General features: G+C 38.7%; 1 protein-coding gene across 1 annotated transcript in view; it reads left to right on the top strand.

Moving 5' to 3' along the window:
* LOC309388714 (mucin-5AC-like) overlaps window positions 1–11081 on the top strand; it is an 84792-nt gene that overhangs the window by 21464 nt on the left and 52247 nt on the right. The window contains exons 11-19 of the mRNA XM_081946292.1: window positions 1520–1658; window positions 3018–3128; window positions 4543–4612; window positions 5164–5301; window positions 5622–5786; window positions 7181–7275; window positions 8385–8511; window positions 9532–9784; window positions 10730–10782. Coding sequence (XP_081802418.1) covers window positions 1520–1658; window positions 3018–3128; window positions 4543–4612; window positions 5164–5301; window positions 5622–5786; window positions 7181–7275; window positions 8385–8511; window positions 9532–9784; window positions 10730–10782 — 1151 coding nt within the window. The remainder of the gene's footprint in view (window positions 1–1519; window positions 1659–3017; window positions 3129–4542; window positions 4613–5163; window positions 5302–5621; window positions 5787–7180; window positions 7276–8384; window positions 8512–9531; window positions 9785–10729; window positions 10783–11081) is intronic.

The following is an 11081-nucleotide window of genomic DNA, read 5'->3' as shown; positions in this document are numbered from 1 at the left end:
ATATGACACTGACTATAGTTCTGAGCATTTAACCTTCAATGTAGCCTATAACATTCTGTAAAATGCTGCCATTCCATGGAAGAGGTACAAGATATGTGGGCATAGATAGCATCTGTTTTCAGAGATGACTACCTATACCTCAGTTGTGGGTTTCAAATTTTTTTAGAACCTCTTCTGTGGGTGTGGCCTGCTTTGTGGGAGTGGCTTGCCAGCCATGTGACTGGATGGGAGTGGCTTGCCAGCCATATGACTGGGTGGGCATGGCCAACTTGTAAAATGTGGTGAAATTCACTTAACAACGCTCTTGCTTAGCAACCAAAATGTTGGCTCAGAAACTCTGGCATTTGAAGCACGCAAGTCTTAAAGCTGTCAAGTTACAAGACCCTTGCACCCCTAACCCTTTAGAAAAAAAATCCAGGGGTGTTCAAACTTGACAGCTTTAAGACTTGTGGACTTCAACTCCCAGAATTCCTCCAGTCATGTTGGCTCAGGAACTCTGGCATTGGAGTGTGCAAGTCTTAAAGCTGTAAAGTTACAAGACCCTTGCACCCCTAACCCTTTAGAATAAAAACCCAATGGTGTTCAAATTTTACAGCTTTAAGACTTGTGGACTTCAACTTCCAGAATTCCTCCTCCAATCATGTTGGCTCAGGAACTCTGGCATTGAAGCGTGCAAGTCTTTAAGCTGTCAAGTTACAAGACCCTTGCACCCCTAACCCTTTAGAAAAAAAACCCCAGGGTTGTTCAAACTTGACAGCTTTAAGACTTGTGGACTTCAACTCCCAGAATTCCTCCTCTCGCTCTTCATCTTGATGATGTGCGGACGGGCGGGGGGAGGGAACTGGAACCGGTTCTAAACGGCACTGTAGATTTGTGGAACCTCTTCTATAGAAGAGGTTAGAAATGGCAGGAACCCACCCCTGCTATACCCACATATTTTAAAGTTTAAAAATCCCTGCCACTGTCACCTATTTATCAAATGCTGGAAGACTATTATTATCAGCAATCAAATATTGAAGAAAAAGCTTCCATAAATTATAGCAAACATTCAGAGAATGTTCTAGAATTTAAAACTGGAATATAGTTGTCATCCAAATCCATGATGTAGAATTTGGATAAGGATTGAGGAAAAATGGGCATTCTATTAATAGAAGCCTAATTTGCATGACCAATAGACTTCTTAAAGGAGCTTTAACTAGACAACTCCAAATACATTAATTTCTTTGCCAAATGAAACAAGATTTTTAAAGTATCCCCTCTTACACACAAATGCTTCCTTTGGGATGATAGGAGTTATACTATTATGTTCATGTGGATCTTTTAAAACATTAAATAACACTGCAATAAAATCCTTAGTGAACATACCAATAAAAATGTATTCCTTAATAATGGTCATAGGCTTTACTGAAAACATAAGAATATGCATAGTACAACAACCAACCTTTTTATTATAAGGATTACTTTACTTTTTGTCTAATAATTTGTTGGTAATTTCTTCCTCTTCCTCTTTTTACTTCAGTTCTTGCACAGGGGGACAGTGGACTTGCATCAGCCTTTCATGTCCTGGAGTATGTTCTGTTGAAGGTGGATCCCATATCTCCACTTTTGATGAGAAACACTATTCCTTTTTTGGGGACTGTAGCTATATGCTTACTAAGGTAATCTGCATGCCCAAGGCTACCTTGATGGACCTTGGAGTGACTGCCTATTCTTTAACATCAACACTGTAGTTTAAAGTTCCCGTTAAAGGCATTTATACCAATTCTAAAGAAGAGACCCAAACCATAGGTCCTGCCCACATGATTGTGATAACACAATCCAACAATAACTCCAACCATGTGGATTTGTCACACTGAAAACAAGGACCCTCCCATGCATTGCTGTTACTGGGAGTAGTTCATCCTTTCTACCAATCTATGAATTATCACATATTTTCATTCATATCAATTTTAAATAAAGCTCCCTACTTCTTGATTACACTTGAAATCAGTGCTCAGGATAACTGAATCTTTTCCTTATCAAAAGTTTACAAAAAAGATTGTTGTTGTTGTTGTTGTTGTTGTTGTTGTTGTTATTTATTATTCCAATGTTATTATTAGACATTATGAAATCATCAACCACGGTTCTGTTTTCTGGAATTTGAGGGATGGGTGAATACATATATAATGACGGCACTTCTTATTTGTTAAATTGTGATGTTTTGTTCAAATAAGAGGGGGGGGGAGAAACAAAAACTGCAACTTTTAAAGTACTTTGTTTTTCTATTTGTGGGAAGGAAATCCTGACCTACAAAAAAAAGAGTCAGGTGATTTTATTCTTATTATTTTAAAAGACAGGCAGCATGGTGGCTCAGTGATTAAGACATTGGCTTGTCGGCTGGAAAGTTGACAGCCCATGTTCAAGACCCTGAGCACCATGTGACAAGGCAAGCTCCCATTCTCACTCCAGCTCCTGCCAACCTAACAGTTTGAAAGTAAGCAAATGCAAAAGTTGATAAATAGGTACCACTTTGGTGGGAGGGTAACAGTGCTCAATAATGTCATGCTGGTCATATGACTGCAGAAATATCTTCAGACAGCACTGGATCAATGGCCTTGACCAGGAGTGGGTTCCAGCAGGCACTACTGCCGGTTCGCTCATGTGCACGCTGCACGCGCATGAGTAGTGCAATTAAAATTGTGCTCATGCGCAGAACTGAAAAACAAGATGGTGGTGCCACCAGGGAAACAGGTTTAGGGGCATAGCAGGCCTGGGTCACTGCCGGTTCCAGAGATCCATGCCACCAAACCACAACCGGTTTGGCCGAACTGGTCTGAACCAGTAGGAACCAACCGCCGGCTTTGACATAAGGAAATAAACACTGTCCTCTATAGTTGGCAAAGACTAGCAGAGTAAATCTTGCAGGGACTCCTTTACCTTTTTTAAAAAATATATATTATTATATTAGAAGTATAACTAGTTTAGAAGGGATGTGATAGATTCGGCCAATGCAAACTATCAATACTTTATATTTCCAGCTCTGTGATAGCAAGGCCTTTGCTGTTCTGGGAGAAATTCAAAAGTGTGGCCTGACAGAAACTGAGACATGCCTGAAAGGATTAGCTATAAACATTGATGGAGGACAGACAGTAAGTATGAAGAACATGAATGGATGAGAAGCACGCTTGCTCAATAATGTTAGGAGTAATTTTTTTCACGATACCCAGTGAGAAACAGATTCCGTTTGCATGCAAAAATTAGTTCTCAGTTGAGCTCCTGATACTAATGTTAAACTTATACCAAAAATATGCAGTAAAAATGTTGACTTTCCAATTACAAACAGCACATGAAGTTCATTTTCTTTGCACAATGTTCTGTCCATTGTTTCTTTGTAGGGGGATCCAGGTTCTGGAATGTTTTTTTTTTCTTCTGTTAATATTTCAGTATCGCTTTTCACCATCTATCCTGACTAAAAAGTTTATTTTCTTCAAACTTCTTGCTTTGACTATGACTCCTGTTGTGGCCTAGCAGCGGCTGGCTGAGCTGTTGGTGGACTCTGACAGTTCAGACTGTGGGACTGCTCTGGAGGATGAGGAAGACTCTGGAGGGTGTTTGGAGTCAGAGCAGGAACTAGAAAGGCCTGTTGGCCACCAGGTGGCATCTGAGTCAGGGAGCAGTGAACAGAGGGAAGTTGTCCCTGATGTGAGTGTGCATAGAGCTGAGAAGAGAAAGGAACAGCTGTGGAGAAGATGTCATAGAAGGAAGTAGGGACAGCTGGCTAAGGTTGTGGCCCCTCCCATTTTATAGTCCATTTTATAGCCGTTGAGAAAGCATTCCGTAAGTCTAATCTTGGTTTCTTGAAGATAGGATTCTAGGCTCCTAGCCAAGAGGTGGTTTTATCTCTGTAATTAGTCGTGGCAGACAGCCAAGCCTGTGTCTGCATATTTATTAGAATCACGGGACAGAACATCTCCTCCCACTTCCTTTTCCTATTCCCCTTTTCCTTGCTTCTCCTCTCTTTCCCTGTTATTTTTTTTTCTCACATTTTAGTTCTTACTCCCTAGTTTAAGCTACCTTCCTGCTCGGCCCTCACTTTCTCTATTTCTTTTTGTACCTAGCTTCAAATTTGCCTTACAAAATTTCTCCATGGCATAGGAATGTTCTGGACACGAGTCTCTGAAAAATCTCAGAAAAATATTTATCCTATCCCACTTAAAACTTGTTCCAAATATTTCAGCATGTTTATTTTTGATATACCAATATAATTCAACCAGTTATTGTTGAACCTTCATTCCAACCAATTAGATACGATAGAGATTCTTTATACAGATATCTTGTGTTTTAAAAAATGCAGTTAAGCAAAATAACGTGTGTATTGGCTAAAAGAGTTAATGAAAATCAGTATGACTGAAGAAAAGGTTTATTGTTTTAATTTATTGTTGTATGCCTCTTTGAGTCATTGTGGGTGAGTTGAACATCTGCATTTGCTTAATAAATACATACTGCACTAAAGATGTACTTTCTCAGTGTGCTTGCTCTAATCTCTCATTTTTTACTACCCAGGTGATTGTGATCAAGTCTAATGGAGCTGTATATGTGAATATGATTCTCACTCAGCTGCCTATCTCAGCATGTGAGTTCTTTGCTATTTATATTCTAGTATTTTACACAATTTTAGGATTGATCTTTTGTTCCTGGAATTTTTGAAATTCTGTAAAATGCCTAGGTGTATGAATAAAATAATACCTCATCATTTGCCAATGATGGAAGAAAGAACTGAATGTTGTTAAAAGTCCAGTTTAGAACAGGAAAAGATTGATTGTAATGCATTACCAAAATGTAGTGGAGTGGAGTAATGTAGAATTCTTTATTGGATGTGATTGGACATTTAGGTATTATATTAGACCTTTTCTTTGAAGTAGGTACTAATTTATTGATCCTAAGTAATTGCTAATTGGGATAATAAGAAATGTTAATCCTGAGATTTATTAGTTTATAATAGTATCAGTTAATGGTTGAGATGCAAAGGCTATGCCTGTATCAGTATAATGCAAAGCCCAAATACATACACCTCTCTGCTTGGGCTGCAGCAACAACCACAGTTGCAAGATTCGTCCCTTGGTGGCAAATAAAATGTATGCTTTCTTCTGAAAACGACTTCATTGTATGGTTTTGTTTCTACAGCCAATCTCACCATCTTCAAGCCTACCTCATTCTTCACTGTGGTAGACACAAAATTTGGATTCCAGCTAGTGATACAATTTATCCCGATAATGCAACTGTTTATATACGTGGACCCAAGCCGCAAAGGGCAGACATGTGGTAAGTGAATCAATGAGTCGTTCTCACTACACAGAAGGATGTTACAATGATAGCAATAGCCATAGCATTTAGACTTACCGGTATACGCTGCTTCACAGAGCTTTACAGCCCTCTCTAAGCAGTTTACAGAGTCAGCATATTGCCCCCAACAATCTGGGTCCTCATTTTATTGACCTCAGAAGGCTGAGTCAACCTTGAGCCTGGTGAGATTCGATCTGCCAAATTGCAGGCAGCCGGCAAGCAGTGGAAGTAGCCTGCAGTACTGCACTCTAGCCATTGCGCCAGTGATAAAGGATTAATGTCTTTAATTTTTATTTCAGGCCTCTGTGGAAATTTCAATGGTATCCAAACAGATGACTTTAAAGCTGTCAGTGGGGTGACAGAAGGAACACCTGCGGCCTTTGCTAATACCTGGAAAACACAGGCAGACTGCCCCAACGTCAAAAACATATTTGAAAACCCCTGTACCCTGAGCGTAGAAAATGGTATGTACATTTGATTGTACATCTTCTCTGACTTATTTCTCTCTGTGCTGTTGATACTGTGCTTTTATAAAATTCATAGTAAGCAGGGCTGTCCTAGAAACATCTTTAAAAAGAGATCTATGAGGGGGAAAAATCTAGACACACATTTAACATTGTGTTTAAAAAATATAAACACCCAGATGGGCTGAAATGTTCAATTGTGCCTGTGTCCAGAATTATCAGGACATAAAGTTCATCTTCACAATGGACAATAATAAGGATTATCATTATTATTTCACATTGATGTCCTGCTTTTCCTCCAAGGAGATTAGAACAGCATTCATTTATTTCCTCTCAATATCTTCATAAAAGAGTCTTTGTAAAGGAGATTAGACTGATTGTGGGCTACTGTGGACTTTTCCCCTACAATGCCTTCCCCAAAATAAATAAAAACAGTGACATGTATAGTCACATGAAAACACGTCAGCAGAAAATGAAAAATCTATAATGTACCCAAAAGTGACAGAACTATTATTACACAGCTGAGAGAATGCAGCTGTCCTGCCTGGTTTAAATTAGACTTCTGTGCAGCACAAGCCTGTCTCTTGAGACAGCCCTAAGGGTTTAGGGCTAAAACCATGTTCCAGAGCATGTACAGTACAGTGTCAGATTGTGATGACAAAATGGCAAGTGTGGTTGGGCAATCAAAGCCCCATTCCTGTTGGTGCTAATGCAGTGAGTGGGAAACTTAGTAAAGAGGAATGGGGCTTTGATTACTCTATTGCAGGAGTGTCAAACTCACTCCATCATTGAAGAGTGTGAAGTAGAAGAGAGAGGTAAGGGAAGAAGAGAGGGATAGGAGAGAGGAGGGGAGAAGAGTAGGAGAGAAAGGAGGAGTGGAAAGGGGGGGAGAGGAGAAGGAGAGAGGAAGGGGAAGTAGAGAAGAGAAGGACAGAGGGAAGAAAGGAGGTAGGGAGGGGGAGGAGAGCGGGAGAAGAAAGTGATGGATAAGATATATGGTGTATGGAGAGCAGAAGAGCCAATAATTGTTTTTGGGAGTTGATGGTAAGGTGAATTGATGTAAACATTTAATAATACAATATGATTGGTTATGTAATAGTATACATGTGATTATATGCTATGAAAATGGAAAAATAAAAACTTAATATGGAAAAAAACCCCTCACATCATCATGGCGGCATCATGTGAAGTATCAGGACTTTTCCCCCCTTTGCTTAACCAGGAGTGGTCGTGGCCATCACATGATGTATCTGGCCTGTAGACCAGGAGTTTAATAGCCCTGCTGTATTGTGTTTGTCAGTTTGATATAATTGATCATTGTTGCAGATTTATACAGAGGAGGTATAGCAAAAAAGGATACCAAAATGACACCACATTTATCTCTTGTTTTATAGAAAAATATGCTTTACACTGGTGCGGTTTGCTGACTGACACTAAGGGACCCTTTCAGAAATGCCACTCAATAGTAAACCCAGATGTTTACCATACTGTGAGTAGTTATTTCTCTTCAACTGAAATGCCAAGATATACTTAAAGATAATTCATGGGAAGAAATGCATTGTCAAAATCAGAGAAGCCACTTAAGATTTTAATTGGTCTTTTTTTGAGCTTTCTATGTATTGGGGTTTTTTTTTCACTCCCTACATTTTGTAATCCAATCATATATTTCTCACTTTATATAGTACACCAGAATCTCTACCTAGTCAATAGTTAATAGTCAAATGTTAGTATGAAGTATTAATTCGTATATATAAATGGAATATATATTTCCATTCTTGTGTTAGGTCTTAATTGGTGATGACAAATACTTTTTAAGCTGTTCTAAATAGTTTGCATTTCTTGGAATATTATGTGAATCAAAACATTATTATCCTTCCTGAATTTCAAATCTTTCAATATAGTTTATGGTTTAGATCTGCATAAGTGCACGCAGATACTGGGGAAAGTTGTATACGAGCTATATAATATTATTAGGAAAACTCAATTAAAATATAGACTGTACATTAGAAAAATGCACTTTCTAAGTTAAGATGTACAAAATTCATATGTTAAGGCAAGTTGTATAAAACAGTCAATGTAAATCTTTTGTAATGTTTAAGAAAAATTGCAGAAAATGCAGAAGGAAAGGAATTTTAATGGGTTGGATTTAGATAGAGCTGTTCATTTCCAATATAAACTCTAAGTTTACTTTACTGATTTATAGCACCTGAAGTATATGGCTATTCACTTTGTAGGATGCCATAATTCATGGAAATACCTTGCTTCCTGAAAGCTAATAAACTGTTACATATTTATACACTGAAAGAACCCAAGTGACTAGCATATGACAGACAGTTTAGGTGAAAGCGGAAAAAAGACTTCAAATGTAATATCTCCAAGTTGTTCATGATTTTGGCAAGGTCAGGCTAAAACAAAATTATAGAAGTGGTGATTCTTCAGCTACTATTGCTTACACCTTCTAGTAGCCCAATAGGAAGACAGGCTGGCTGACATTCAGTGATATCTGAAGGATCCAAGGATTACACCCTGGATATAAAGGGAAATATCTCTGAAGGAAAGTGAAGTTTGGTTAATCCAAAGGTCCTTTGTTTTTTCTAGAACTGCATGTTTGACACCTGTAACTGTGAAAAGAGTGAGGACTGCATGTGTGCTGCCCTCTCAGCCTATGTCAGGGCATGTGCTGCTAAAGGAGTATTGCTAAGTGCATGGAGGACTACTGTCTGTGGTAAGTTTAGGATAACAAGCAAAAAAGAGAGCCAACCTAGAACTAAGGAGAAATTTCCTGACAGACAATCAGTGGAATGGCTTCACTTCAGAAGTTGTGGTTGCTTCATCGCTGGAGGTTTTTAAGGAGAGATTGGACATTTTTCTGGTTTGGTACATGATCTCTAGAAGACCTCCAACATCCCCTCCAACTATTATTCTGACTGTCCCTACTTGTTTTTAACCCACTTAAAATGCTCCTGAAGGATCCCAGACCACTGGAAGCTGTCTTATTTTTCAGAGAAGAGGAAGAATATACATGCTAGGAAATTACTTTAAAAATAACTCCAAAATTAGCTTGGAATCAGGCAAATCATTCGCTAAAACTTTTATTACATTTATTTTAAACTTGGTTTGCATGTGTAAGCCTCTCATGCCTCAAGTTTGCACGTGCAAACTTCTCATGCCTCATATCTTGTGGGTAGGGTCGATTTAACTCTAGCCACCTCTTTACTGGTTACTGAACTGAAACTGGACTCCTATTGCTTTTCAACAGTTGAAATTTTCTCTCCCTTTCCAAGTGGTTCATATGCCCTCCAGCCTTTTGCATTCAGTATCCTGTTCTCAGTTTCTTTAGGTTTTATATGTAGATAATACCCAGTATTTTAACTGCACTAGTGGCAGAAGTCAGTACATTTCTTTCAACAATCAGATTACTGTCTATTGCAATGGCTGCCTTCACTGGTCAGGAACTTTTATTTTATGAGCTTCATTTTTGGGAGTTGCAGAACATGTTTTGATGTTTGCAGATATTTGGAGATGCATATATTTACAGAATTCCCCCCCCCCCCTCTCTCTCTCAGAGGACTCTCAGGACGGCCTCAGAGGACTCTCGGGAAGCAGGCAGGCATAGAGAGTGGCGGTGGGGGGGGAAGAGACTGAAAAAGTCATTGCAACTTGTTGTATGTAGGAATTTCTAGTCATAATTGCTACTTGAATCTTGCTAGTAAATCAATTCTTTTTTCCTTTTTCACTTCTCAAGCCAAATTCCAAATTTGTCCTGAGACCTGGACTTATCATTACAACATTGAGACCTGTCAAGCCACCTGCAGAGCCCTCAGTGAGGTTGATGTCACCTGCAAAATCAAGTTCTCTCCAGTGGATGGATGCACCTGTGAAGAAGGGACATACCTGGATGACAGTGGCAAATGTGTGCCTGCCTCTAAGTGTCCTTGTTACCACAAAGGATCTGCCATTCCATCTGGAGAGGTGGTTCATGACAATGGCATCATATGGTGAGAGACTTGAAATAAACATAGTGGTGGAAAGAGAGAAATAGCAGAAAGCCGTGGAATAAAAGTATAGGGGAAAGCAATTGTATTCAACCTTGCTTATGAGCTGACCAATCAGGACCGGAAATGCTTTCACAAAGTCACTTCATCTACTAGAACAAATAAAACTTCAAATCTGGTGTAGTGCTGTTATTTTACTGTACTTCTTACAGTGAGTTGAGTTTTTAAAGATGGAATGGAAGTACCTATTGATCAATTTTGTAATATTTTGTAGTATTTCCTTTTTTTCACATTTTCATCTGTAAATATTTTGGGCATTAAAAGATACTTCTAAATGACCAAATCTGTCTGATTTGAAAACCCAAGCCTTTTGGGAGACAGAAGAATGAAAACTTATTATTTTTGAAAATAAGCTAGCAAGACTGAAATAGAACTGAACTTAATCAGTAAGGGATTCACTTTTTTATTGTTCAGCTGGGTGAAAAGTAAACTGGTAAAAGTGGGCTAAGCTGGCAATAATACAGTTGATCTATATGATTTTGTGGCCCATACATTTCTAACAGAAATGCTTCAAGTATCCATATAACCCTAAGTAAAAGATCTCTTGATTTCTAACAAGTTGTCATCAAAAACAAATCCCTTTCAGTATTTCAACATGTTCTGAATGATTCTTTCCTTTTCCTTCTCCTCTTCCTCCTCCTCCTCCTCCTCCTTTTCCTCGTCTTCCTCCTCCTCCTTCTTTTCCTCCTCCTCTTTCTCTTCTCCTCCTCCTTCTCTTCCTACTTTTCCTTTTCCTCTCCTCCTCCTCCTCCTCCTCCTCCTCCTCCTCCTCCTCCTCCTCCTCAACAACAACAACAAAGAAACTACTTATAGTTTAAAGTGTAATAAATCAGGATGGTAAGTTTATTACATTTATTGCAATATAATAGCTGTCTTACTCTCTTACAGTAAGTGTGTACAAGGCAAGCTTCAATGCATTGGGGAAGTGAAATCACAAACAGGTACAACCACTGTTTTATTCCCTGTTTTATTATGATGGTGTTCCAGCCTTGTTCAGATCCAGTAAGAGAAATCTATGCCTAAAGCAAGCATACTATTTATTAAGTGCAGTACTTTATAAACACGTTTTCTATTTAATTTGTCATAATAGTACCACCACCACTACAACCACCACAACCACAAATCTGACAATGGCACCATTAAATGGCAGGATTTGTAGAAACTGAATACCTGATTGGCTAATTTAGAAAGAAACACTGAATTAAATCAAATACAGCTCCCACAAGAGGAGAATTCCTTG

The sequence above is a fragment of the Natrix helvetica genome (assembly GCF_964273705.1).
Source record: "Natrix helvetica genome assembly, chromosome: 1".
NCBI classification, from domain to species: Eukaryota; Metazoa; Chordata; class Lepidosauria; order Squamata; family Natricidae; genus Natrix; species Natrix helvetica.
This window is presented reverse-complemented; position numbering and strand designations above follow the sequence as displayed.